Raw genomic sequence first — 25,453 nt, forward strand, 5'->3', positions numbered from 1 at the left:
ATGGCCATGTAAATGGACTTGTGGATGAAAACACCTATTGAGGTCTAGAATCTACAAGCAGTGAATGTGTGGTAATTGCCTATTGGGTGAAGATGTACTTGTAGTCTAGATGTGGTCTAGATGTGTTATGTTTCACAATATATTGTGGTCTAAATGTTTTATGTTTCACAATAATACCACATCTTCAAGACCATCAAGACGACATCTAAACCCCATTAATTAAGAGACATTTAGACCGCAGCTACGTACTATGCAATATGTCAATGACATTTGTGGAAGCCCTTCCACCAAAAATGTATACATTTATCAACAAAATATATCCTCCTATCTAGGAAAATACTGCTTCAACCCACTAAATTATAATGTAGAGGCATGGGGTATATAAATTTCTCCACGCCATAAAAATTCTCATTAATTTGCCGTAGTAATTCAGTTTATTCATTCATATTTTATTTTAAAGAAAGATAATATGCTCAATAAAATGATTCAAAAAAACTAAGTTATGCAATTTGTTGTATTTTTCCAAGCTATGAAAAAAAATTCATGAATCCACAACTGCTTGTACAACTTCTTTTTTTTTTTTTTTAACAACTAATGTGGCATATCATTAGAAAAATAATAATATTGTAAGAATGTCACGTAGGTTAGGTTGGGAATGAAAATTTGGGATACACAGCATTGTCCCTCTATCCATGCTTTAGCTTAGGAATGTCAGAAGGAACAACAGCATGCTCATGCATGTCTCTATCTATCAAATGGCTAATCTCTTCCAATCCGACGGCCATTTTGTAAGTTTCCCATCGAAAGGGAATAAAGGACCACCGTTGTTACTTGTTATGTTGCGTAAGCTGTACTGAAGCGTTTCCATTCGTAAACTTTAGGACCGACCTACCTTCATCTCCTATAACAAACTGACACGTGTAGTAACATTTGCCTCGCACGCCGGTTTGGAAAAGGGGTGGCTTTCCGGTTCACTTGGATGCAACTTCGCGTGAAGGACAATCAAGGTGGAGCCCAGATCGCCCACCCCCACGGCCATGGTGGGCCGACCATAGTGTTTATTGGGCTATACTGAGTTTAGAGCCCCATTCAGAACAAAAGCCCAATTGATGTCCAAGGTTTACCCACATGTATTCGGGTCAGCCCAAACCACTCTGAACCCGAAAATCCAAGCCTCAGAGACTTAAACCCTCGAAATCCCCTAACTGAAATCACCGGCTCTATAGCTTCAGTGAAAAGTTGAGCAGCTATGAATCGAGCAAAGGCAGCATTTCTCACTACCCTCCGATTCACCAACTCGGTCGTGCTGAGTAGGTTCTACACCACAACTCGGCCTCTCTGTTCGCAGGTGACTCAGTTCTCTCACCTCTCTCACTTTCTTTCAAATCAATCTTGCGGTTCTCATTTCCTCAATTCCCATCAAAAGCTGTTCTTTTCCTCGACGCCTAACTCGGTTCTGCAACTCGTTTTGGCCAACCAGTGGTCCAGTGAGTTAGAGAACGAGTTATCCGAGTCCTACCCATCACTGACCCACGATGCAGTAATCTATGTTTTGAAGAAACTTGATAAAGACCCACAAAAGGCGTCGGATTTTTTTAGCTGGGTCTGTGAGAAAAATGGGTTCAGCCCAAGCTCTTCAGTGTTAAGCTTAATGCTTAGGATTTTAGTGCACAAGGATACAATCAAACAGTTTTGGATCACTGTGAGGGAAATGAAAGAGCAAGGCTTTTACATTGATGTGCAAACGTATTTGGCAATCTTGGAACAGTTTAAAAGGGAAAAGATGGATAGCGATGTTGTGACTTTTAAACATTTTTATGAAAGGATGGTTCAAGATAATGGTACGGATAACGTTGTGAAGAAGGTGGCAGATGTTGTTTTGGGGTCAGAGTGGAGTGAAGGGATTGAGAAAGAATTGGGGGAGCTCAATGTAGTGTTATCAGATAATTTTGTCATAAGGGTATTGAAGGAACTTAGAGTGTGTCCATCAAAAGCTTTGAGGTTTTTCCATTGGGTCTGTCAGTGTCCTGGTTACGAACACAATACTATTACATATAATGCAATTGCAAGGGTTATTGGACAGGCTGATTCAATTGAGGAGTTTTGGAGTGTGATTGAGGAAATGAAGGGTGCTGGTCATGAGTTGGATTTGGACACTTACATAAAGATTTCAAGGCGGTTTCAGAAGAGCAGGATGATGGAGGATGCGGTGAAGCTTTATGAGTTCATGATGGATGGCCCTTATAAGCCTTCTGTTCAGGATTGCAGCGCGCTTCTACGGAAAATCTCAGTAAGTAATAGCCCGGATTTGAATTTGGTGTTTAGAGTTGCAAATAAATTTGAGTCTACGGGGAATACACTCCCTAAAGCTGTTTATGATGGGATTCATAGGTCTTTGACAAGTGCAGGCAGTTTTGATGAAGCAGAGAATATTATGAAGGTTATGAGAAATGCAGGGTATGAGCCAGACAATATTACATACAGCCAACTGGTCTTTGGACTTTGTAAGGCCAAGCGACTAGAAGAAGCCTGTAAAGTGCTGGATGAGATGGAAGCAGATGGATGTGTTCCTGATATCAAGACTTGGACCATTTTGATACAAGGGCATTGTGCTGCCAATGAAGTCGACAAGGCACTGATATGTTTTGCAAAGATGATGGAAAAAGCCTGTGATGCTGATGCTGATCTGCTGGATGTCTTGGTAAAAGGATTTCTTAGTCAGAGGAAGATAGATGGCGCCTACAAATTGCTTGTCGAAATGGTGAAGAATGTTCGTTTGAGACCTTGGCAAGCAACATACAAAAATCTTATCGAACAACTTTTAGGAGTCAGAAAACTTGATGAAGCATTGGAAATTCTTCATTTAATGAAGAAACAGAACTATCCACCTTATCCGGAACCTTTCGTCCAATATATATCAAAGTTTGGTTCTGTGGAGGATGCTGCAGAATTTTTGAAGGCATTGTCTGTGAAGGAATATCCATCCTCTGCGGCTTATGTCCATTTATTTAAGTCATTCTTTAAGGAGGGTAGACACTCTGAGGCCAAAGATCTGCTTTATAAATGCCCTCATCATATTCGAAAGCATGGCGAAATTTGCAAACTTTTTGGTTCTACAGAAAGCAACCAGACTACCACTTGACTTGCAAATTTGTTGTAGTGTTCTTGGTCAATCACATGAAAGCTGTAACGTATGCTTATTATAGAACACAATTGGAAATTATTAGCCTTTATTCTTTTTCAGTGTTAGGCCACTTGGTACTTGGTAGTTGTTTACAGGAGAAATTCTAAATGTAACGCCCCTCATTTGTTCGTGTTATGAGAAGAGGACATGTTTCCTGTCTCTGTCTATGCCTAGCTTTCCATGACTTGTCTTATAGGGTCTTACGTTCAAAGGAAAATTATGATGCTTTAAATCTAATGGATCGACTAATTTTGCAGACAAGATTATCGAAGCTTGAATATTTGGATCCAAAAACTCAAGCGTGGTATAACCAATGGTGGCTCTGGCATAATGTAGCTACTCGACTGTTCTTATGACTATTTGACTATCCGACCAAAAAATAAATTATTTGCCTATATTCATCATCAATTCATCATCACAAAGGGAAGCTGCTAATGTACGACAATTAATTAGATTTAAAGTCTATCTTTTGCAGTTAGCATAAAAATACATTGTTTACAAGATATGAAATTAGTCGATTCAATCAGGTAGCTCAGAACGCTCCCTCCGAGCTGTATCTATCATTGTACACAAGAACTTGCTAGGGTCACAACTGTAAGGATTTGCAAGAGCCGCATGCGCTAGGAACGGAAGCTTTCTTAAAGATCGTCCACTCAATCCCTGAGTAAAGCAGAGAAGCAAAATTAACTATCAAAGAGACTAAAAAAGGACTTAACTTAGAAGGCATTGAAGAATAAGTTCCAGACCTCGCATGATTCTGCAGCTTGTAGCAATTGTTTGCACAGGTATAGTGGTGTCTGGGCATCCTGAATCTCCGGCATATTCAATTTCTCTTTCAAGCTAGCATAGTTAGGAAGCACGAGGCTTTGAAAATCCTAAAATTTACGATGTTCATTAGGCATGGCTTCAATTTGTAACTTTCCCACATTAGCACTCAATGAAGAAGATTGATATATTAAAGCTTTAATAAATATGCTATCTGAACAAGGTGAGACAGACATATGCACCTCAAAATTTGACAAAATTCCTGTTCGTACAAGTTCCTCCAAGCAGGACCTTAGGATTTCATACCGTGCTTGCAGAGTTGGGGGACCAACATATGCTTTTATATCAGCTCGATCGACAAATGCGATATCTGCAACCCAAGAAATGGTAAATCCATACATACTAGGAGTCCTAGGACAGTGAGTTTTTTTTTTTCTTTCCTTCCACATAGCAAATGAAATATATCAGCGGGGAAGGAGCAAGGAAGATACAAAGTGCTCTCAGCAAACAAATGAAGTGAGAAAGAACACCAACAATAATGAAGCTAAAAAATTCGAATCCATAAAATAGGTTGGCAACTTGAGATGAGGGGTCCACAATTTCGCGTGTCACATTCTTATTAATAAACCATATAAATCTGTTCCTATAGCTCCTTGGAACCATAGTGGACTGACAACTGATGAGGGATAGTATTGGCAAACCAGAAATAGACTAAACTGATTTATATAGGGGAAAAAAAAAGTACATTTATCTTTGCAAACTATACATGACCACTCCAAGTTAAAGATAGCAAATAGAAAGCAAACCCAAGGAGAAGTTAATTCACCATGCAAGGCTAAAAGGTAAAATTCATAGGGTAGGAAATTGATTGTAGGCTTACCAATAGCAGCGGTTATGTTGGATGTTGTCAGAATTATCACATTTGGTGCTGATTTCAATTTGTCCAGCTGAGTTAGTAGCGCATTCACTACCTGGCATGACAATTTTGGGGTGCTAGTGTGAACATTATCCAAAATGTTACTCTAAAAGTTCACAAAGCTTAGAGAGTTGACTGGAAGAAGAGAAAGGGGAGAGCATGGTACCCGAATAGAATCTGAAGGTTCAGAACCAGATAAAGCAGCTTTTCTAGCAGCAGCAAGGCTTTCAACTTCATCTGCAGCATGACCATATATTTATGATTATAAGCCAGATGGAAGAAAGATGATCTGAGCATTAAATCAAAAATCACAGTAAAATAATAAATCTCACCAATCAAAACAAATACCAGATTGTTTTCCTCCTCTACCATCTCCTGAATTTTTTGGAAAAGCTTTGCAACCTAAAATTGAGAATTTTTTTCATAAAAACAGTAAACCACATGTACCAAATCCAACTGCTGTTTACCAAGAGCAGAAGCATCTTTCAAGAATTATAGTATCACCTACATACCAACTTGCCACTTTCAGAGAACCATTTACTGAATAAAGAATGTGCATTAACTTCAACCAATTGGCACTGTGGATATCTGTTCAACATAAAATAATGAGTCTGGCAATCTACACACATCTATTTAAGTAATATATGTTCATTGGAACAAAACAATACATCGACAAACCTGGAGTTAAACCGAATAGATAATTTTTGAGCCAATGCTTTACATAAAGAAGTTTTCCCAGTGCCTGGAGGTCCATGTAAAAGAACAATGCTGCGAAGGTACAAAATCAATTATAGGTGCTAAAGAGAATTCCTCAGAAATCATAGGGTTATAAACATGTGTGTATATATATGAAATCAACAAACACTTCCTTACCGATTCCATGAGACAAGGAAAGGATTGACACCCTTTTCAGTAAAAAGCAATGCACTAGCTGCATACCGCAGCAACCTTTGCTTGAGACCAGATTCATATATTAAGCTGCAAAAGCAGATGACCATGCCACAACATCAGTTGATTTCAAACTACTAATAGGGGATAAAGTTAAAGAAGTTGCAAACTAACCTTTCCCACATGCCATCGAATTCCTTTGCAGGAAGAATCCACTCATTGAAGGTAGAAGGTTGTCCATCCCCACTTAATTCCTCACATGCTCCTTCTTCACTAAGCTGACGAAGCAAATACCAGCAAAAGAAAGTATGACTATTTAACACTCAAAACAGTTAAGAATGCATTAAAAGTAAGTACACCACAAAGAAAAACTAGTTGAAACTTGAAAATAAATAAATAAAGCAAAGAAAATTGATACACCTACTGCCATGCTATACATGAGCACTGCATTTCACCTGAAAAACATGCACCACGGGTTTCACTTGCCAGAACAAAAGGATATCATGGCTCTGCACCCACTCATCTACAAAAACAAACATTTCAAGCATCAGAACTGGTGAAAACCTGTAAACCAAATCCTCCTCCTCCTTTACATAGTTGGTAAAGAACTAAAGAACTAAAACTAATTCTTGCAGTCAGATTTCATTTGTCAGATGAAAAATTGCAAAATTGAATATGGTTTATCATCAAGTTTCAAAATTTCTTTCCTTTGCCTTTCCTTCAAGATTTTCTAACCTCAGGGACTAAATTCATAGGTGAAGAAAAGATACCTGTGTCGCAAACACAGATTCTCTGCACATTTTCTGTTAGGAACGGATCATCAAGTGGAACCGGAACAGGTCCATCAACATAGCTCAAACTCCTCTTTTCAAGCATTCTAACCATTTATGAAGAAAAGAAAAGCAAATTACATTAATCCTAAACAGTCATTGCAACAAACATGTATAAGGCACAATTAAGATACAAATGAAAATCATAATTCATAAATTGAATTAGTGAGTTTAACGGCACACCTCTCAACGGCTGACCGTACATCGTCGATCCGAGCTGTGCTGGAGGGCTTTAGGCAGACTTCAACTGAAAGTCACAATCATTTTTCTTTAAAAGGAACTAAATTTACAATTAAATCATCGAAAAAACCTTAAGTTGGAACAAGATGAAACTCAAAATTAAGAGCAATGAGGGAGTGAAGGTGAAGACGATGTCATACGGACCTGAAACGAGGAATTTGTCTGGGGGAGGAGTAGGAGAAGGAGCTGAGTCTACCGTGACGACGCCGTTCTGGTCGGAGATATCGGCGTCTGGGGGGTTTTGCAGAGAGATCTCCATGGGAACACTCATTTTTGGGATTACGAAGCTGAACGCATCAGACAGAGGATCGGTACCAGCTTTGGAAGAGACGAGCCAAACCCTAGGGCTCAAGAGAAATCCGGGAAATTTTCCTTCAAAATGAGCGGGAAAATTTGAACTAGTCTGTCTGTGTCTATCAAAATGCTATAAAAATATATTAATATACTTCTGATTGTATTAATACTTCATATAGGCATATACAGTCATACAGATATACTTCAAAAGTAAAGAGTGGTACTATTATTTGCATACTTTTTTTTTTAGTGCTGTTGTTTGCACACCCTCACCAACTTATTTTTATAAAATTACTTAATTGATACAAAGAAAAAATATCTAAAGGACAATTCACATTATTTGAAAAAAAAAAAAAAAAAAACTCTCTTTACACACCCCAAACCCAACACTCCTAAACCACAACTACACACCCCACCTCAATCTCAACTCCAACCACAACCAAAACACACCCCACCTGTGACCCCACCTCTATCCCAAAATTGTCGACACCCACCTCCTGCCGTCAACCTGCCTTCATTGCCTCCATGCATGTTCTCTCCACCATAACCATTGGAAGTTGGAGGCATGCCCTAACCTAAAATTTTGAATATGAATGTAAATCTAATGCTTTCTTATCTAATTTCAATTAATTAATTCATTCTAATACATTTTTCGTCAGTTTGCGATGATTTGGATTGAGGTTTTTTAGAGTGCAATAGTGAATTTTCTAGTTATTTATTTTTTGATTTGCAGGTTGTTCAGCACTGGTCTGCTGAATATTTCTGTTTCGTTCGGTAGTAAGATGTTGAACCTTTCAATTTCGTTTGATAGTAAGCTGCCGAGCGAAACTGAAAGGTTCGACAGCTTACTACCGAACGAAATCAAAATGTTCAGTAGACCAGTGTTGAACGACCTGAGAAATTCTATAACTCAAACCCGAAATTTCAATCTTGAAACCCAGAAAACTCGTACTCCAAATTATCTCAAAAAAAAAAAAAAAAAGGTCTTAAGATGGATTAACCAATTTAAATTTGATAAAAAAACCTAGATTTGCATATGAATCAAAATAATTTAGCTTAAGGCATACCTATGGGTTGACAACAATGGCTATGGTGTTGTAGTAAGGTAGTGAGACCACCAACGGCGGATTGACGGTGGCGAGTTGACAGCGACTTCAACGGTTGAGTTGACGGCAGTGGTGGCGGCTCCGATGACGATGTTGGTATATAGGGGTGTGTTTTTGGCTAGGATTGGGTGAGCGTGAGGTTGGGTATTGTCTGAAAGGGTTAAGTGAGTGTGTATTGTTTGAATGAATTGGGTAGGGTATGTAAGAGAAATTTGATAAGATTAATGAGATTGGGGGTATTTTGGTAATGAGAGAGGTGTGTTAAAGAAAAATTTTACATTTTAAAAGATGGTAGGAGATATGTAGAAGAAAAGTGTGTGCAAAAAGAAAAAAAAAAGTGTGCAAATAACATCTTTTTTTTTTTTTTCTTTTTAAGTTTTTGGATAATTTTTTTTATGGCAAGTTTTTGGATATATTTGCATCCATCACTTGAGACAACTGAAAATTATGAAATTTGTTTTGTTACATTATAATTCGCCTTTTTTTTTTTTGGGAAGGGGCTTAGGGTTTAGGGTATAATTAAATTATGCATTCATTTCTAATCCAGGTTAGTATCAAATCTTTACACTTATTTGGTTAATTTTTGTTACATGTTAATTGTGGTCCATAATTACAACTAAAGTTTGACTCTCATTATCTATTTTTTATTAAAAAAGAAAAGTATAACACCAAATGTTTTGGAAATCGGAAATTGCCCAGCCCATTTTGTAGTCCCAATGATATGTTTTCAGCTCACATTCATTTAATCAATATATATGAGAGATAGAGGGACATGTCATTGGCACCTTAGAATAACCTCTTGAAGTTTTGAACTTCTCATATGTGAGTGCATGAAGGTGTGCTACAAGCCTAGAAGCTTATCTTGAGGTGCATATATTATTTCCCAAGATAAAATCCTTGTGTCACAAAAAGGATATGGTTCCCAACTTTTATTCTCTCTAGTCTTTTCATAGCAGCAATGTGAGGCTCTAAGTTCCCCAAGATAACATGGCCCATACAAGACTTTGTTAGAGAAAAAGAATCATCATGAAGAAAAAGTTACTACAGCCTGAAGATGACCGAGAACTTGAAATCCTCAAGGCTGTGGCACAAGCTTGGCAGAGCCACTCCGGCAGCTCTAGGCCCATGACTGAATTCGACGCCCACCAGAGAAATTTCAAAGGCAAGCCATCTCGGTTCAAGCTTGAAGCAATGAGAAAATCATCATCAGCTAGTGAGAGTACTGGTTATGCAACATGGGACTTTGGACAATCACTATGGGATGCTTATGAAATTGTGACCGTGTCCAAAAGGTTAGAAACAGGGTTAGTCTTTGATAACCCATTTACTGAGCAATATGTTCCGGTTCGAGTTCAAAGGACGCGTAGGGATAGCAAGAACAGCCTTAGAAGCTTGTTCGATAAAATGTCTTCAAGGAGATTTAGTGAGGATGATATTCCACATACTGATGATGATACTTGATGCTGGTCCTTCTTGGGTTTTGTAGCCTAAGTATTCTTGTTAATGTGAATTCCATTTCAATTTTACTACTTTAACAGGAGGGAGGGGAGGGGAAACTTTTATTTGGGTGCACTGTGCACATAAATTTTGACACTAGGAGTACCTCAAAAGAAAGAAAAGTCTAATTGTACTTTTTTTCTTTTATTGTTGGACAAGCACATTTGGAGGTTGCCATCAATCTGCATATCTCTGAACTTATAGAAAAAGAAAATCATATATACTTGATATTGCCCTGCAAATTTAGGGTGTTTTGGGTAGAAATTTGTGTTGCAATGTTGCTTTGTTTTTTTTTGGCCACTGTGTTGCAATGTTGCTTAGATGTGTTGTAACATGCAAAAAATCAATCTGCATGTGAAACTAAAGTAGTGCTGCACATGGTAACTTTGGCAACCGTATCAATAATGCTTATAATGCCTTTTCCAAATTCCTCTATGTGTTCTTTATGGCCTTCTTATCTCTTTTTTACTCACAACTCTCGCTATATCTGTACGCAATCTGGTTGTTAGTTTTGTGTTTTTATTTTGTCTGTGCTCTACTGGGAATCATAGATGATGGGTTTTAAAATGACCAAAGTTACAAAACTATGTTCAGAGTTATATACCATCTTTTATCATTATCAAAATAAGGCCTAAACCACATCTTTTGGGAGGAATGAAATACCCAACAAGTGGAGAGCTATAATTTAATTAGATTCTCCTTATATGCATAGTCCTGCCTTGTTGATGTAGAAAATGATATGTTATTCCCAGCAACATTATGGTGGACCTGGAACCTGGGAGATTCAGATACCCTGCCATGGGCTTCAGTGCTCAAAACAAAGTATTAAGGAATTCGATCATTCACAGCTATTTGTTTTGATTCTGCCGGTGCAGTCTTGTTTTAATGATTCTAATGACATACATATGATTAATTCCAGATCCTCTTTCTATAAGCAGAGGGATGGCTCAATCAAGCCAGTTAATTTGTTGTACTTATGACCTACCAAATATAACACTCCTAAAGTCTGAAGGGTCCTGATTCTTTTTTGGAGTCCAATATTGTACTGCATTCACTTGTCTCTCTAGTGGTATGCTATTCATTTCTTTCAACAGCAGAAGTGAAATTAAATGGGAGACCACATCTCTGATGTTCATATGGAAATTTGGATTGTTTGAGGGCAACAGATCAAAACTATGAACAACAGCAGCAACAACAATAATAATAATAATTTACTTTTTATGTAATAAGTGAAATGCATTTAATATGGACATGGCATCCTATAAGAAGTTCCACATCATGTATTAAAGATCTAAAGACATGCAGGCACTTTATTTATAAAAGTGGGGGTGTAGGTAGCACTGGTTATGATGAGTAAATATGTGCCTGCCAATCAACCATGACCAACAGTAACCTCAACGTGCTTTGAAGGTTTTCCACTTGCACAACTCAAACCCCTTGTGCTTCTGCTCGATGTACTTATCTGCTTCCACATCAATAGTCTCTTCAAAAACCACACAATTACCATTTATGTCACACTGTGTGACTCTCTCAGTCACTTCAACTCGCTTATGAACCTCAGGCTGGTGCTGGTGGTACTGTTGGTACTGACCCCCTCGCTCTTCCTCTTCTAAAGTGACATCTTTGTGGAACATGGCCTGCCCACGTGGGTAGTGAGGGACCTCAGTGAGGACACTAGGTGCCCTTGCCACCCTCTGAATATGGGAGTAATAGTCTGACCCATTTTGGTGCTTGGCAGGGTACTCGTAGCTTCTCCTCATTGTTGTGCAACCACAAGTTGAAGTGTTGGGAGAAGCTTCAATTTATAGTTGGATATGGTTTTGCTTTATTCTAAAATGATAAGGCTAGCTTGCATCTAATTCTCTAGCTTTTTGTCCCTATCAAACTGTTGATTCAACTATTCAAGCATATGAATATGATATGGTGGAAAAGGAGGTGAGCCAGAAATTGGGTTCTTTTCAAGCTTTACAAATATCTTCAAGGCATATAACATAATGGGTCTCCGGATAATTTCCATTTTACTGATGCTGAATCCCAAACTTTTCTAGATGCTCAGGTAGCTATATGTCATGTATCTCAGCCAGTGTTTTCAGACGCAAAAACATGACGCGAGGCGTTTTAGTCGTAGAAGGCGAGGCGTAAGCCTCAACGCGTTAAGGCGTAAGCTTTTTGGGATATATTTTTTATAATAAAAAAAATTATAAATATATATAAACATATATAAATAGGTAAATATATATAAGTATATATATAGAACATAAGACCAAACCCATGCTATAAGTATATATATAGAATATAAGTATATATATAATGCTTCCATAGACATAACATTGTTCTTGTAATTGATGAATGCAGATAATGGATCATGCTCCCTAAATATAATCTTAATTAAGTGAGATTTCACTATTCTCCCTCAGTCCCTTGGTTGACAGAAGGAAGTGTTTACTTCTGTTACCAATTACAAGGCTGAACCCTCGCGTATATATGAGTAAACATATATATAAATAGTTATATATAGGTAAATAGGTAAGTATATATATATATAAGTATATATATAGAACATAAAAAAATTAATATTTTAAAATGTTTTTGAATTAAAAAATAAATAAAAATTCTTCTACCTCCCTTCCCCCCCACCCTGCGCATCCCCCACCCCAAGGTCCCCAACCCAGCAGTCCAGCACTATCCCCTCCTCGCCCCCACCCCGACCCCCACCCCCGCCCCACCCCATCACCCCTTCACCCTCACCCTCACCCAAGCCCAACCCAACCCCCTCCTCTTCACGCGTGGAACCAGGAGGCACTTCCAATCCTTCACGATCTCTTTGGGATGTCTTCTCCGATCTTCTTGGGGGAGAGACTGCGCGGACCGATTGGGGGGGGTGAGCGAACTGGCAGCGCCGACGTCGCCTCTGGTGACTCAGACGTAGACGTCCACCACCTGCGATGGGTTGAATTTTGGCGGCATGGGTTTTGCGCGACGGCGTACGCCTTCAACGCCTTGCCGTCGCGAGGCGTACGCCTTCAACGCCTTTCCGTCGCCTTTCAGTCATTTTACACAATCCGGCGATGTCGTGCGCAATCGGCCGCCGCCTCGCCACGACTCGCGCCTTGAGGCGCGCCTGAAGCTTGCCTTTAAAAACACTGATCTCAGCGACCTTCAAGCATGTGGTAAGAGGTTGAACAAGACCACAATAGATTTTCACATTAGAATAATACAAGAATTAATTATACTTATACCCCTGAGGTTTCAAAACTATTACATATAACATTATAATCCCCTACAAGAGAAAAAAATAAATAAACAAAAAAGAAAATATTTGTATTGAAGTTGGACCTTACACTTTGAGTAATCTTATTAGACCATTTAATCCTTTAACATGCCTTTTTACATAATTTCTCATCATTTTTCGTCTCACTATAGGGGTTATATGTAACAGTTTTGAAAACTCATGAGGTGTATGTGTAATTGTTGAAACTCCAAGGGATGTATGTGAAAAGACGATAAACTTCATGGGGTGTAAGTATAATTAACTCAATAATACAATATCAAATCACTTTTTAGTGCCCAACAATTATAATTGATGAGCATCTAAAAAGAATACGACGAATACTAAAATAATCAGAGGACCAACCTAAAAAAATAAACTTACAAAATAACCATTCAGATCATTGAACCATATTCTAGAATGACCCCAACTCATTGGTTTGGTGTGTGGTTTTTTTATGTCAGTGATATATTAGTCTTATGGAGAGAGTAACATTTAAGACCATAACTGCCAAAACTCAAAAGCATAACAAAATGGCATTGACAACACTCCCTGTCTCTCCCGCCAAAACCATAACTGCCATTCCCCAATTCCCACAAAATCCTAAAACCCTAATTCTTCAACAATGCAAAACCACCAGAGACCTCAACCAAGTCCATGCCCACCTTATCAAAACCCGCCTTCTCCTCAACCCCGCCATCACCGAAAACCTCCTCGAATCTGCCGCCATTCTTCTCCCCAACACCATGGACTATGCTCTCTCCATTTTTCACAATATCGACCAACCCGATTCGTCGGCTTATAACATCATGATAAGGAGCCTCACATACAAGCAAAACCCTCTTGAAGCCATTCTTTTGTTCAAGAAAATGCACGAAAACTCAGTCGAACCCGACGAATTCACTTTTTCTAGTGCATTGAAAGCTTGCTCTAAACTAAGAGCATTGAAAGAAGGAGAACAGATTCAAGCCCACATTGTGAAATGTGGTTTCAAGTCAAATGGGTTCGTGGAGAACACTTTGATTCATATGTATGCGATTTGTGGTGAACTTGAGGTTGCTCGCCGGGTGTTTGATGGATTGCCCGAAAGGGATCGTATGGCATGGAATTCCATGTTAGCAGGTTACGTGAAGAACGAGTGTTGGGATGAGGTCGTGAAGCTGTTTCTTAAAATATTGAAATTGGGTGTTGGGTTTGACGAGGTTACCTTGATTAGTGTTTTGACAGCATGTGGGAGATTGGCTAATTTGGAACTGGGAGAGTGGATTGGTGAGTATATAGAGGCAAATGGACTAAAGGGTAACCTTGCATTGGTGACTTCTCTGATTGATATGTATGCAAAATGTGGTCAGGTGGATACTGCAAGAAGATTGTTTCATCAAATGGATCGAAGAGATGTTGTTGCGTGGAGTGCCATGATTTCTGGTTATGGTCAAGCAAATAGGTGCAGGGAGGCGCTTGATCTGTTTCATGACATGCAAAAGGCAAATGTGGAACCCAATGAGGTTACCATGGTTAGTGTGCTTTACTCCTGTGCTGTACTTGGAGCTTTGGAAACCGGTAAATGGGTTGAATTTTATATAAAGAAGAAGAAGTTGAAGCTCACTGTTACCCTTGGAACTGCACTAATAGATTTCTATGCAAAATGTGGGTGCATAGATAGTTCAATTGAAGTATTTAATAGAATGCCTTCAACCAACGTCTTCTCCTGGACAGCAATAATTCAAGGTCTTGCTAGTAATGGACAGGGGAAAAGGGCTCTTGAATACTTCAAATTGATGCAGGAGAAGAATGTCAAACCAAATGATGTGACTTTCATTGCTGTTCTTTCTGCTTGTAGTCATGCAGGTCTGGTTAATGAGGGTCGAAATCTTTTTGTCAGCATGAGTAAAGATTTTGGAATTGAATCGAGAATCGAGCACTATGGTTCTATGGTTGATATACTGGGTCGAGCTGGGTTGATTGAAGAGGCATATCAGTTCATTAAAAACATGCCTATCCAACCCAATGCTGTTATTTGGAGGACATTATTGGCTTCATGCAGAGCACAGAAAAATGTTGAAATTGGTGAAGAATCATTAAAACACATAAGCAGTTTGGAGACCCCTCATAGTGGGGACTACATACTTCTATCAAATATCTATGCATCAGTAGGAAGGTCTGAGGATGCTCTTAGGGTGAGAAATCAAATGAAAGAGAAGAGAATAGAGAAGGCTCCCGGACGTAGCCTGATTGAGTTGGATGGAGTGATTTATGAGTTCCTTGCTGAAGACAATGCATGTCCACACTCAGAAGAGGTTTACAATGCAACTCATGAAATGATGAACCAGATCAAGGCAGCTGGTTATGTGCCCAACACAGCAGATGCAAGACTAGATGCAGAGGAAGATGATAAAGAAGCTTCAGTGTCCCACCACAGTGAGAAGCTGGCCATTGCCTTTGGTCTTATTAGGACAGCTCCTGGCACTACACTTAGAATATCCAAAAATCTTAGAGTCTGTACGGACTGCCACAATGCAACAAAGATAATATCGAAGGTATTTAGCAGAGAAATTGTTGTTAGGGATTGGAACCGCTTCCATCATTTCAAAGAAGGGTCTTGTTCCTGCAATGACTATTGGTAAACTGTACAACCTCTTGTATTTGAGATCTATTCTATATAGGATTATCTAGTTGATTCTTATTTGCAGACATGCAATTCCAACAGTATTTCAGATGTTTGTAAGTTAAAACCAATGTGCCAGTTAGTCTTTATTTAATTGATGTTTATGATATTGATTGAGCCAATTTTTGGCATTTGTCGGGATACTACTACATCCAATTTTTGTTCTTAGTTAAGATGTGAAAAATGCCCTCGAACTGTCTTAATCTACATTCTGAATGACTCAGGTGTATGAAAGTAGTTTCATGTCCATGTGTTCAAAAAGACAACGGGAGAAGAAAAAAAGTATCTATAAAATTAAAGGTGCAGTCAACCATGCCATGTCACTGTGGAAATAGCTTCTGTCTTGTTGGGTTGGGGCCTCAGTTTTGGTTGAATACTTGCTAATAAGTTATGACTAGAAACATTATTATTATTATTACATATAATTAAAACTGACAATCTACGAGAAACATCAGATGATAGAGAGACAGGGATGAGTCACTCGAATTGCAAGAGGCAGGTGTATGACAATATAAGTGTCATTCTTTCTCTCTTTACAAAAAGTTAAAGTCGGACATCACAAAGACACCCAACTCCAAACTATTAGCTACTAGATGTTAAAGATTATTGATGGGAGCTAAGTACCTACATATTGACTAGATCCAAAGTAGGGTATTCATCTGACAATTGGACTGAATGAAAATGAACATTGATCAACTTAAAACATTTACCATGTTATCGAAATGTACTTAATGGGACTACATTCTATTGTTTAGAAGATCTCCTCTTCAACTATTCAGCAGTCAATAACACTGGTTAAAGCAGAAGAAAAACCCTTTTGGCTCGTTTTCCATTTTCCCTTTGGGCGTCTCCCCGTCATCACGTACTGCCATCAAGGAGCTTGTCCCAGGAGACTCTGGTGGCAAGACAGTGTTCTCAGTGAAAATCCGAGAAGGAATCGCGGGTTCAGGAGGAGATATGGTGTAAAGATAATCGAGTAGCATTTGAATTATTTGGCTGAAATTAGGTCGAGCATTTGGGTCCTCCTGCCAGCACGAAGTTAAGATGGTATTCAATTCCTCTGGGAGGTTCTCAGCAGTAGGCCTCACATTCTGAAATGGAAAGTACCTTTACATCATCAGTAAAATTAAGCAGTACCAGGAAGAACTTAAGAGAATGATTAATGTAATCAATTATTAAGATGGGGAAGATATATTTACTTTAAAAGCAGCTGCATATGCTGCTTGGAGATTTGACATGCCTTCAAAAGGCAATTTGTTGTATAAGAGTTCCCACAAAACAATTGCAAAACTATAGGCATCCACTTTATGATTGTAATGCTTCTTCTCTCCCTGCCTTAATGTAACAGTACTGTACAACTGCCCCCAATAGCAACTCAAATAAGCAGGTAGGTTTAAGTGTGATACAGAGAGAGAGAGAGAGAGAGAGAGAGAGAGAGAGAGAGAGAGAGGTGGCAAGTATTACCTCTGGAGCCATCCAACGGTATGTCCCAGTTTCTGCAGTCATCATCTCTGTTAATGACTCTTCTCTTGCTAACCCAAAATCTGCCAGTTTAACTGTTTTGTGGTCTGCAGTCAAGAGTAAGTTTTCTGCACCCAAATTATAAAGAATAAGTAAGCAAATGAAGAGTGAAAACCCATCATCAATAATTAGCTTACTAGATATATTTTCCCAATTCATGTAAATAGGTAATTATCACGCAGAAAAATGTACAATTTGAAAACATAACATAGGAGGACATAACATACAATTTGAAAAAATATCTTCCATCCACATCTATCCATTAAACCCTGCTAATGTTAGGTCAGTCATTGCATAGGAGGACCTAAAGAGATATATACAGAGAAATCATTCACCAAGCCAGAAACTATCTAATAAATGGTTATCCTCAAAGGGCCATCTTAATAAAAGTACTATGAAATAGAATTTGGCAACTTAAATGTATGAGTATCTACTCTTAATTTGTCATATCATCTATGTTTCAGAATGAATTCCAGCTTGACAGTATTGGCAGTGATGAATTCTGGCATGGTAATGCAAACAAGGTCAATAGTAATTAATACCAAAAGAAAGTTGGGTGATTGAGCAGTTATGGCAGACAGAGGTCAGAAGATATTGAATAATAGCTTCAGTATAAAGAACCTATCTATAGAAGTCTGAACAAAGTCAGAAAACAATAAATTGTAAGACATTCAACTTTGATGTATAGAGAACTCTTATACAGTTTATGAATCCAGACCTTCTAAAACCTAACCATGTAGAATCCAAAGGGGTTAAGAAACTGGGAAAGGAAAAATTACCAGGCTTCAAATCACGGTGTATGATCCCATGAGAGTGCAAGCATTCCATTGCACGAGCAATATCTAGTGCAAAACCAACAGCAACACGTATGTCCAAACACCTTGGCCTCATGTCCAGACAATATCTACGTAATGTCCCTCCCAATAAAAGCTCAGTAACTATCACCATTACAGGCTCCTTGCAGGCACCAATAAACTGTTGAGAGACAAGGTAGCTATATTAATTGTCAGATGTTGACGCAACAATTTTGATATTCATGACTACATGGTATAACTACTGTCACCAGTCACCACAATGATTTACACACTGGACCTGAGGCAAATGACCACACAATCCTAATTATTTTCAAACGAAACCCAACCTTCACTAAATTTTTATGTTGAACTCTAGATAACATTGCAACCTCTCTGGCAAACCGTCCTTCTCTCTTGGCGATCTCTTCTGGAGTTTCTCCTTTATGAACAATTTTAATCGCGACAGTCTGGTTTTTGTATCTGAATGGAATCGAAAAAGCCGAAACCTAAAGGAGTGAGATAACTGCAGCATAACAGGATGCAAAATTGAACTATAATTACTTGCAATCTAATCACTCAAACCAAATTCATAAGCAATTACTAAACTACAATTCAGTGAAATCCTAACCATTTCCATGATCCTATCAAAATTTGAAAATGATCATAAAGCAGATTAAATGTACAGCAAAACACCAAGAACATAGCTTAGCATGCAAAACAAATAAACAAAAAAAAAAAAAAAGAGACAAGATTTTGATATTCCCACAAAGGAATGGGAAAAAAGAAATTGATAATTCCCAAAAGAAGAACTTTATGGTTTCCAGAATCTATAGAAAGATGAGCCAAAACTTGCAAATCTAAACAATATTCCTCTCAACCAAGAGAAATGGCAACTCGCAGAAATGGCATTACCCAGAAATCAAGACAAGCAAGGTTTTCACTTATACAGACCCAACAATTGAAGTGACAAAAATCGAAACTTGAGTAAACCAATACAACTTACTTGCCCTCATACACTTTGGCATGAGCTCCCTCTCCAATTCTTGGCCCAACAAACAGGTGCTTAGGATCAATCAGCCATTTTGCATCCAATCTGAACTCATCAGCTGAGTAAAACCTACTCCCAGATTCCATCTTTTCTACACAAGGAAAAAATTCAACATCTATATCTGGGAATGAACTCTAGCACCGGTCATCCATATCATAGCAAAATCATATATCAGAACCCAAAAGGGAAAAGCTTTGAAAAGCTCATTCATTAACTCAGTGAATGGATAAGCTGACATGAAAGAGAGAAACTACACAAAGACATGTCCTGCAGGTTGCAGTGTGTGTTGTGCTGCTAAACACATCTCAAGAATAAAAAGGGCTAGAGCTCAAAACTCACAAAGGAAATAGTGGATAACTTACATGTCCTTAGAGGAGGCAAAAGTATGCAACCCCACATGTTCTACCAGAGAGAGATTGTGACAGCAAACCCCAAAACAAAAGCTCAATGCCCAAAGAGATTTTCTTGAAAACTTTTTATGGGGAAAAGAGAAGGATCCCTCAGAAAGTGAAACAAGGGAAAGGGAACCAATAAGCAAGCTCTTCCCAGTGAAAGCTAGAGTATTTTCATTAAAATTCCATGACCCATCATTGAGATTAATTAAATGGGGTCGATGGGTTTATAAGTTTAATTAATCTTTGTGGGCACAGAACTTCAGTCTTGATCTGCAGACGGAATCGTGGGAAGGGATTGAGTCTATGTTTCAATTTAAGAATTTGGCGTGTGTGTGTGTGTGTGTGTTGTGAGAGAGAGAGAGAGAGAGAGAGAGTTGTGAATATTGTAATAAAGTCTGTGGGAGCCATAAACTAATCAAGAGCACATGGAAACTGATCTTGTCAACATGGGAGTAAAGCCGCTGATAAGAAATGCCTGAACTATAGTTTATTCTAGTTCCTACCTTTGTTTTACTTGTATTTCACTTCAATGAAAGCTAGGCTAGAGGTAGCCCCCTTTGGCCTTTGAAGAACTATCTCTTTACTGAAAACGAAGAAGAAATGGGACTTCAGCTTTGACCCTTCCAAACTGCACAAATGTTCTTATATAGATTCACAACATGTGTACAAACTACAAAGCGACTGTGGAAACGAAATAGAGACTATAGAGTTGTGAGAATTGTTTTTTTCCCTAAACACTTTCTCGGCATTCGTGAAATCACTTTAATAAATTCCCAAGATTTTCTGAGTGCGAACAAATCACATACATAAATTCGCAAGATTTTTTTAGTGCGAGCACAATTACATTAATAAATTTGCAAGATTTTATGAGTGAAAGCAAAATCTCATATTTCATAAATTCATCAATACTTTTGGAACAAGCGTAAAATTATATTCATAACACTTTTCGAGGGAGCATAAAATGACATTCATAAACTCATAATCCAAAAAATAAAATCAGGAATTCTAGTGAGGTCACCCTGGAAGGGAAAACACACAAGAGAGAATTGTGATGTCGCCCTCACAAAGAAGAAAAAACTGTGGCCCCTAACGCGAGGAATGGGGGCGGTTACAGACGAGAGAGAAGCGGTGGAAAAGAATAAAGGGAAACCTGGCCTGTTGCTAAAAGAGCAATCTAAGCAGAGCACAAGGCTTGCCCTTCCTGACAAATCACTAGAGCAACAGAGACTATTAAAAGGACAAGTGACTTGGACAGTTCGTATTGCCGTGCAAGACTGGTAACTCCACCTTTTTATTTACAAGGGCACCAGACACCTTTGCCTCAGCATTGCCTAGCCCAAAATTACAAAAACGCTGTGCAACATTCGTAAATATAGTAGTAAATAGAGCAATAGCCGTATGATTTAGATATTAAATCCATAACTTGGATATCAGTACCAATACTAATTACATACCAAGATAAAAGATGTACAGGTCCAAAACAAAACAAAGCATATCATAGTGCATGGCAAATGCCGGTCCATTTATTTCTGATATATACTACTATAGAATAACTAGATTTATTAGCTGTCATCCGTCTAAACCAGCTTCTTAGTTGCCTCCCCATTGATAAGATCCAGAACCACACGCTTGATACTCCCATTGTTCTTCACAAGCAGCTTCTTGTTCATTTCAGTATCCGAGAAACCCTGCACAAAACGATCATTTTCAGAAACAAGGGCTCTGTAATTCTCACATGCACCTAAAATTGTAAAAGGAAAGACAATGTCTAAATGCGAGGGGACGGTGGGGTGGGGGGCATCATGTTTGGCTTATACAACTTACCATTTCCTGCAGCTCTTCAAGGATAGGATCCCAGTCAGCAACCTCACAAAGATCATCCACAGACTGCTCCAGGTCGTACTCATTCCTACGCAGAATCTCCTTGTTCAGATTGACCTGCTTAAACCCCATCTCCTCAAGCTCCTTAAGGAGGGTGTCTTCCACGGCATTATTTGCACTGGTGCTTTCAGATGGTACTGGAACATTAACAACAGGGGATGATAAGACGGCATTATTTGCACTGGTGCTTTCAGATGGTGCTGGTGCATTGACAACAGGGGATGATTTAGGGGAGGGTGGAGCTGATTCAAAGACATCAACAGTGGGATATGACACCGTTGAAGAAGCCGCTGGCTCAGCAGGGGCAGGAACATTATGCCCAACCAGCAAGCTATCATTTATAGGAAAGTGGAGGTCCTGGTCATTTTCGGGCTGCTCATTTGGCATGGGCTTCACTGGCTCCTTGACTGAGCTAGAGCTGCTAGGCTGGAGAAAGTCACTGCCCACAGCTGGTTGAAGATTGACATCCATGTTTTCAGGTTCTTTAGAGCCACAGATCTCAGGGGGAAGATTCAGGTTCAAACCTTTAAAGCTCTCAGAGAATGAATCCTTCAGGGAAGGATCAACCTGCACAAGAGAATAAAAGATGAGTAAGACTTGTCTTCTGGAAAGTGTCCACCTGAATGGATAATAGAAGTAGAGGTCACAAAAGAACAGTCCTATCTGCTTTGTAATGAAGAAAATACCTGGATAAGAACCCAAACGCGTTGCCCAAACTTATGGCCAGATGGAGATGCCATCCTCCAATATGAGATGTATCGGCCTGGTGACTCGGGTGCAATAAAATCAACAGCAATATCAAGCTCACTGTCTGCAGGTAGACCATGCGCAGGAATCTGAAAATCATCGAGAAATTAGAAAAAGCCCACAAATAAAAAATCTAAAATGAAATTGAATAAAAATTAAAACCTACAACACAAAAATAAAAAATAAAAAATGTAAAGGCAAGAATAAGAAGCTAATAAACATGACTCAAACAATTCCAAAACAATGTCAAAGTTATGCCACCTCTATCTCAACTGAATCTGATTTGCTAAATCGGTCTCCGCCAATCCACATGAGTTGTGTTCCTTGAGGCCAGACCAAACCACCATTGTTGCGCATCCGCCATATTTTGGTAAATGGAGTAGATGGGGATATTAAGGTGCCATCCATTACGTTGACATCCAAAACGAAACGGCTTTCAAGCTTAGGTCGACCTGGCTTCATACTACAACCTCTCAAGATTTTCGGCAATACTGGGGGACCAACCCATGGAGGCTGTAATTAATGGTAAAAGGAACATCAAATACATGGCCCAAAAAATTGGCATAAAAATCTGAAGATAACAAATGATATGAGAGGGATCTACATACTTGCTCATACAACCCCTTGTAAGGCCGTGGATGGCGATAAGACACAGGATGATCAATTCTAATGTAATCCGCCAAATTACCCATACTTAAACTTGAGAAACAAATACGACAGAGGTCATAATCTTCTTTCCTGCAGAAAAGAAACCACAAATAGCATCAACAATGAGAGTTCAAAAACGTTTCTATACTGTTTTAAAATCAGAGATTTTATAAGTTCCTTTCTTACACTATGGACTTGAACCGAGGACCAATTATTGGATGACAACCACAGCCATCACAGCGAACGCCAGTGTGGAACATTCCACCCATTGATTCAGAGTGATTTCTTTTAGCAGAATGCATTCGTTGCATACATGGCTGATATGCAACAGGAGCAGCAGGGTCAGCAGCTGAGTCATTTTCCATAGGAATCCCTGTAAATGGGCATTTGTTGAAATGTTTAATACTCGAAACCTTAATATGACTTTCAGGGTCAGCAGAACTTGTGGACGCACCACAACCAAGAGACTTCCCATTGAGAAGATTATTGGTAACCTTCTTGGACTCCTTCCTTGATCCAACTGGTGCAAAATTCATGGGTGTGGGTCCAGATGGATTTGAATCAGCAGGAAGGAAATTGAGATCAACACTAGGGTACAGTGGAGCTGACACCCCCACAACCTTGGCCACATTTACAGCATCTGACACCTGACTTTTTTTGGAGCGTGATTCCTCAAATGTAGACTTCAAGATGGGTTCAGACATGCCATTATCTTTCGAATCATTTAAGCCAGCAGGAGCAGGTGGAGCCAAAGGACTCTTAGAGGAACCACTCTGCGTTGTTGAATCTCCACCAACCTGAACTTGGGAATCTGGAATCTGATTGGACAGTCCCATCTTTGAAAAGCAGTCAACAAGTTCCGCAAACACTGGACTAGAGGATGCAGCTTTTGAAGCCAAGTCAATCGGCAACTTCGAAAGTAATTCACGAAGTGGCTCTGGCAACGACTTCAAAACTTCAGCAGCTCCATTGTTCAAATTCAACAAAGGAGATGGGCCTTGGGGGGATCTTAACGGGGTAGAGCTTCCACTTGATTTGGCATAAGATAGAGCAGCTTTGTCATTTTTCATATGTACATCAATCCTCAAGAATTTCAGATGCTGCCTCATCGCATCACGCAGATCATCATCATCAACAAGAGTTACCAAATCACCATCTTCATCAATATATGTCATAGTAATGTCAGCATCAATGGGAAAATTAAAAAGAATGAAGATTTTAGCTCGCAATCCACTCATGTCAAGATCCAGTTGATCCTTTTCATCAAGGCAAGCATTGAAACGCCTCAGTGTATCCCCATATTTAACCTTTAGCACAACCAGTGACATGTTAGAAACATTCAAAAGTAAACAAATAAACATAGAATATAATTTGATTACATCACGCTTTTGAATGACTTGATGTAAGTAGCAAATTTATTGTTCATACATTGAGAAATTTACCCATGCAACATTCAGCTATTAGGCTAGAACATTTAGAACATCAAAAAAATCGTACATATTAAATTAAATACAATATTTATCACCTGTTAAGGGGGTTTGGCAAATTTATAATATTTTGTTATCATATAGTGGGAAAAGAGGCTCAATACTTAGCAATTACAGTGATTACACAAAAATAATACTTCGAAATACCAAAGCACCCAGAGTTAACCATTCAGAATTGAATTAAGGTTATTAAACACACACATCAAACAAGAACAGGAACACAGAGAGAGAGAGAGTGGATGAGAGAGATCAAAGTTGAATAACTCCTTTTACAAGTAATTTTATAAAACCTCATAACGAACAATAGTCATATTGACACAAATTTTGTGCAAATGGAAAAATTAAAAAATTGTCCATAGATCCTGAAAACCGAAAACAATTTTTTAAAAATTCAACCGACTTATACCAAAATAATCAGGGTGAGCTAGATTAACCATTTTCGCCATCAAAAGAAGACCCGTTATCACTCCGATCATTAAAAAAAAAAAAAAACAATCTTTCCCAGAACAAAAGAAAAAAGAAAAAGATTTAATCGAACAAAGATGCCATGCATCAGAAATTTTCATATTCAAAATTATCGTTTTATCGTCTCTTTCCAATTAGACAAGCCAAAACTAAAAGCTTCAAACTTCACAGTCACTCCAGCTCCCAGCTCCGTTTTATGTCAAAATTCCCAAATTCCCCATGCTTTTATCAGTAAGCAAACAGAACGTAACCAAACCCAAACAAAAAAATCAAATTGGAGCCATAACAGTTCCAAAAATCGCACCTTGATCACCATAGTAGACGCCATAGCTGCAGAAACACAGAGGTTGCAAGAAGAATAAGCGTCCAGTGAGCCGCAAATCCAAACTTAAACTAAAACCCTAACCCTAGAAAATTATATAGAACCGTTCAGAACGAGAAAGTCGGGAAAATCAATCAAACCCAAGCGTACCCGTAAGCCGCTATTATCTCCCTATAGCAGGCTGCCTCTCTCTCTCTCTCTCTCTCTCTCTCTCTCTCTCTAAAAAGCAATTGATACGGTGCGTATTTATATAATGCTTTTGGCTTAGGCGATAAGAAACTGATTGACTTTTGGTTTTCTTCGCCCGAAAGATAACTATGGATTTATCAAGGGGATGTCTTTATCTGCTGGTTGCGAGATCATCCTAAATATATGGAACCTCATACGTGGACTTATGCCTGCCACTTGTTCTGTATTATTTGTTTTTTAGTTGCCGCGTGGATGAACGCAAATGAAAAGTATATTAAAACTTGGATTGGAATTATTACGCAA

The 25,453-nt window shown here is 38.7% G+C and overlaps 6 protein-coding genes and 1 pseudogene across 11 annotated transcripts; 3 read left to right on the forward strand and 4 right to left on the reverse strand.

Moving 5' to 3' along the window:
- Nucleotides 1-1,231: 1,231 nt before the first annotated feature.
- On the forward strand, nucleotides 1,232-3,339 carry BIR6 (Pentatricopeptide repeat (PPR) superfamily protein). The gene has a single exon (XM_086227535.1). The coding sequence runs from the start codon at nucleotides 1,250-1,252 to the stop codon at nucleotides 3,140-3,142; it is 1,893 nt and encodes a 630-aa protein (XP_086083661.1). The 5' UTR covers nucleotides 1,232-1,249; the 3' UTR covers nucleotides 3,143-3,339.
- A 221-nt stretch (nucleotides 3,340-3,560) lies between these two features.
- LOC147274704 (pachytene checkpoint-like protein) lies at nucleotides 3,561-7,213 on the reverse strand. The gene is made up of 14 exons (XM_086227488.1): nucleotides 6,968-7,213; nucleotides 6,767-6,830; nucleotides 6,524-6,630; nucleotides 6,209-6,276; nucleotides 5,928-6,031; nucleotides 5,739-5,843; nucleotides 5,544-5,633; nucleotides 5,378-5,453; nucleotides 5,198-5,267; nucleotides 5,032-5,102; nucleotides 4,830-4,920; nucleotides 4,192-4,319; nucleotides 3,931-4,059; nucleotides 3,561-3,844 (listed from the first exon to the last, which is right to left on the reverse strand). The coding sequence occupies exons 1-14, from the start codon at nucleotides 7,092-7,094 to the stop codon at nucleotides 3,704-3,706; spliced, it is 1,371 nt and encodes a 456-aa protein (XP_086083614.1). The 5' UTR covers nucleotides 7,095-7,213; the 3' UTR covers nucleotides 3,561-3,703.
- A 1,808-nt stretch (nucleotides 7,214-9,021) lies between these two features.
- Nucleotides 9,022-9,984, forward strand: LOC147274705 (uncharacterized). Its single transcript, XM_086228607.1, has one exon. The coding sequence runs from the start codon at nucleotides 9,250-9,252 to the stop codon at nucleotides 9,682-9,684; it is 435 nt and encodes a 144-aa protein (XP_086084733.1). The 5' UTR covers nucleotides 9,022-9,249; the 3' UTR covers nucleotides 9,685-9,984.
- Nucleotides 9,985-10,921: 937 nt separating this feature from the next.
- LOC147274706 (uncharacterized) lies at nucleotides 10,922-11,500 on the reverse strand. The gene has a single exon (XM_086228608.1). It carries the CDS (start codon nucleotides 11,478-11,480, stop codon nucleotides 11,115-11,117), a length of 366 nt encoding a protein of 121 aa, XP_086084734.1. The 5' UTR covers nucleotides 11,481-11,500; the 3' UTR covers nucleotides 10,922-11,114.
- A 1,944-nt stretch (nucleotides 11,501-13,444) lies between these two features.
- LOC147274707 (pentatricopeptide repeat-containing protein At5g66520 pseudogene) lies at nucleotides 13,445-15,766 on the forward strand (annotated as a pseudogene).
- Nucleotides 15,767-16,028: 262 nt separating this feature from the next.
- On the reverse strand, nucleotides 16,029-20,138 carry LOC147274708 (Protein kinase superfamily protein). 6 transcript variants are annotated; one of them, XM_086255949.1, is made up of 7 exons: nucleotides 19,379-19,833; nucleotides 18,972-19,107; nucleotides 18,358-18,448; nucleotides 17,954-18,149; nucleotides 17,118-17,242; nucleotides 16,853-17,011; nucleotides 16,029-16,744 (listed from the first exon to the last, which is right to left on the reverse strand). In XM_086255949.1, the coding sequence occupies exons 2-7, from the start codon at nucleotides 19,100-19,102 to the stop codon at nucleotides 16,436-16,438; spliced, it is 1,011 nt and encodes a 336-aa protein (XP_086112075.1). In that variant the 5' UTR covers nucleotides 19,103-19,107; nucleotides 19,379-19,833; the 3' UTR covers nucleotides 16,029-16,435. The 6 variants fall into 6 exon arrangements, with proteins under 6 accessions (XP_086112075.1, XP_086112073.1, XP_086112072.1 ...); XM_086255947.1 differs by lacking the exon at nucleotides 19,379-19,833 and adding an exon at nucleotides 19,915-20,138 and having other exon boundaries at nucleotides 16,032-16,744; nucleotides 18,316-18,448; nucleotides 18,972-19,102; XM_086255946.1 differs by lacking the exon at nucleotides 19,379-19,833 and adding an exon at nucleotides 19,915-20,138 and having other exon boundaries at nucleotides 16,033-16,744; nucleotides 18,316-18,448.
- Nucleotides 20,139-20,794: 656 nt separating this feature from the next.
- NBR1 (ubiquitin-associated (UBA)/TS-N domain-containing protein / octicosapeptide/Phox/Bemp1 (PB1) domain-containing protein) lies at nucleotides 20,795-25,169 on the reverse strand. Its single transcript, XM_086255943.1, has 7 exons — nucleotides 24,944-25,169; nucleotides 22,874-23,994; nucleotides 22,648-22,777; nucleotides 22,301-22,552; nucleotides 21,979-22,128; nucleotides 21,236-21,859; nucleotides 20,795-21,099 (listed from the first exon to the last, which is right to left on the reverse strand). Exons 1-7 carry the CDS (start codon nucleotides 24,965-24,967, stop codon nucleotides 20,989-20,991), a joined length of 2,412 nt encoding a protein of 803 aa, XP_086112069.1. The 5' UTR covers nucleotides 24,968-25,169; the 3' UTR covers nucleotides 20,795-20,988.
- Between the last annotated feature and the right edge of the window lie 284 nt (nucleotides 25,170-25,453).

Source organism: Dryas octopetala, chromosome 9 (assembly GCF_963921425.1).
Source record: "Dryas octopetala chromosome 9, drDryOcto1.1, whole genome shotgun sequence".
Classification (NCBI taxonomy): domain Eukaryota; kingdom Viridiplantae; phylum Streptophyta; class Magnoliopsida; order Rosales; family Rosaceae; genus Dryas; species Dryas octopetala.

Bases quoted from the DNA above. Each gene is read 5' to 3' on its own strand.
- BIR6 (XM_086227535.1), top strand. From the start codon at position 1,250: ATGAATCGAGCAAAGGCAGCATTTCTCACTACCCTCCGATTCACCAAC.
- LOC147274704 (XM_086227488.1), bottom strand. From the start codon at position 7,094: ATGAGTGTTCCCATGGAGATCTCTCTGCAAAACCCCCCAGACGCCGAT. The intron at 6,032-6,208 runs GTGAAATGCAGT...TTGCTTCGTCAG, and splicing joins CCGTGGTGCATGTTTTTCAG to CTTAGTGAAGAAGGAGCATG. The intron at 5,103-5,197 runs GTGAGATTTATT...GTCATGCTGCAG, and splicing joins TCTGGTATTTGTTTTGATTG to ATGAAGTTGAAAGCCTTGCT.
- LOC147274705 (XM_086228607.1), top strand. From the start codon at position 9,250: ATGAAGAAAAAGTTACTACAGCCTGAAGATGACCGAGAACTTGAAATC.
- LOC147274706 (XM_086228608.1), bottom strand. From the start codon at position 11,480: ATGAGGAGAAGCTACGAGTACCCTGCCAAGCACCAAAATGGGTCAGAC.
- LOC147274708 (XM_086255947.1), bottom strand. From the start codon at position 19,102: ATGGAATCTGGGAGTAGGTTTTACTCAGCTGATGAGTTCAGATTGGAT. The intron at 17,243-17,953 runs GTAATTTTTCCT...ATTTGGGTGCAG, and splicing joins ACACCGTGATTTGAAGCCTG to AAAACTTACTCTTGACTGCA. The intron at 17,012-17,117 runs GTAATACTTGCC...TATTGGGGGCAG, and splicing joins ACCGTTGGATGGCTCCAGAG to TTGTACAGTACTGTTACATT.
- NBR1 (XM_086255943.1), bottom strand. From the start codon at position 24,967: ATGGCGTCTACTATGGTGATCAAG. The intron at 22,553-22,647 runs GTATGTAGATCC...CATTAATTACAG, and splicing joins ACAAGGGGTTGTATGAGCAA to CCTCCATGGGTTGGTCCCCC. The intron at 21,100-21,235 runs GTAAGTTGTATA...CGTTTTGTGCAG, and splicing joins TTGAAGAGCTGCAGGAAATG to GGTTTCTCGGATACTGAAAT.